Source organism: Penaeus monodon, chromosome 28 (genome assembly GCF_015228065.2).
Source record: "Penaeus monodon isolate SGIC_2016 chromosome 28, NSTDA_Pmon_1, whole genome shotgun sequence".
NCBI lineage: Eukaryota > Metazoa > Arthropoda > Malacostraca > Decapoda > Penaeidae > Penaeus > Penaeus monodon.
Genome location: NC_051413.1, coordinates 7,234,789 through 7,235,638, shown reverse-complemented (window position 1 = coordinate 7,235,638; position 850 = coordinate 7,234,789). Strand labels below are relative to the sequence as shown.

At 39.2% G+C, this 850-nt stretch overlaps 1 protein-coding gene across 1 annotated transcript in view; it reads right to left on the bottom strand.

Moving 5' to 3' along the window:
• The window catches only part of LOC119591342 (RING-box protein 1A), a gene marked incomplete at its 3' end in the record, with an annotated part of 62,994 nt that extends 62,368 nt beyond the window's left edge, over positions 1-626 (bottom strand). The window contains 1 exon segment of the mRNA XM_037940077.1: positions 438-626. Within this exon segment, the coding sequence (XP_037796005.1) occupies positions 438-533 (96 nt within the window).
• Positions 627-850: the final 224 nt, after the last annotated feature.

Here is an 850-nt window from a genome sequence, read left to right as displayed (position 1 = left end):
ATGGCTCTTGGAAACGAACTATCCTTCCTGGAATGGTCTCTCTGCTCAAGCCTTAGTGAGAATTTCAAGGTTGGGACAGCAACTGCACAATTCTTGGCAAATGGAATCTGTGCTTTCCGCCTCTGGTACCTATTCTGCTTGTGGAATTCAAAGTCCAACGTCCAAATGTGGTTCTAGATAGAAATTGCAACGAAAGGAAATATTGTAAGAAATAATAATGGCCCTTCCAAATAACCCTTTTCCACAAAGGCTGAATAACCATAAACAAACACCAAGAAATTTAGGAAACCCTCTTCAGAAACAGTAGAGAGCAAACAGAGAGAAATCACGTAACCATGTGCCTATCATCGCCAAGGAGCAAGTAAAACTACAATTTCCGAACAAAAACAAATTCTCAAGCACTGGTGAGTAAATCGGATTTCTCTTCCTCTCGTCACCTTTTTCACTTCAAATCTCTTCTTGTCTCCCTTTGAAGTGCTGGAAGACGGCACTTCGACTTCATCTTCCAATGGGTCCACTTCCATCGCTGACATTTTATTCTGAAGAAAACAATTGCAGCAGAAAACAACCTCTTCACTAGCCAAGGGGAAAGGTTATTTTCACAGCATGGCGGAAACGCGATGTTGATTAGATAAAGTGATAATGTATTTTTATTTCGAGTTTTTTTTTTAATTCGTAATAATTTTATTCGTGCATAAAGTCTGATTTCGATGTATTTTTGGTGTTTCGTTGGCAGATTTGGAGGTGCGTACTTATTTTCACCGTTCTTTTAGCATACACTCCTACACGAATTCTAGTCCCTGCCTATGCTCACAAATACAAAAATAACGATTTGCGCTATAGTGTAATA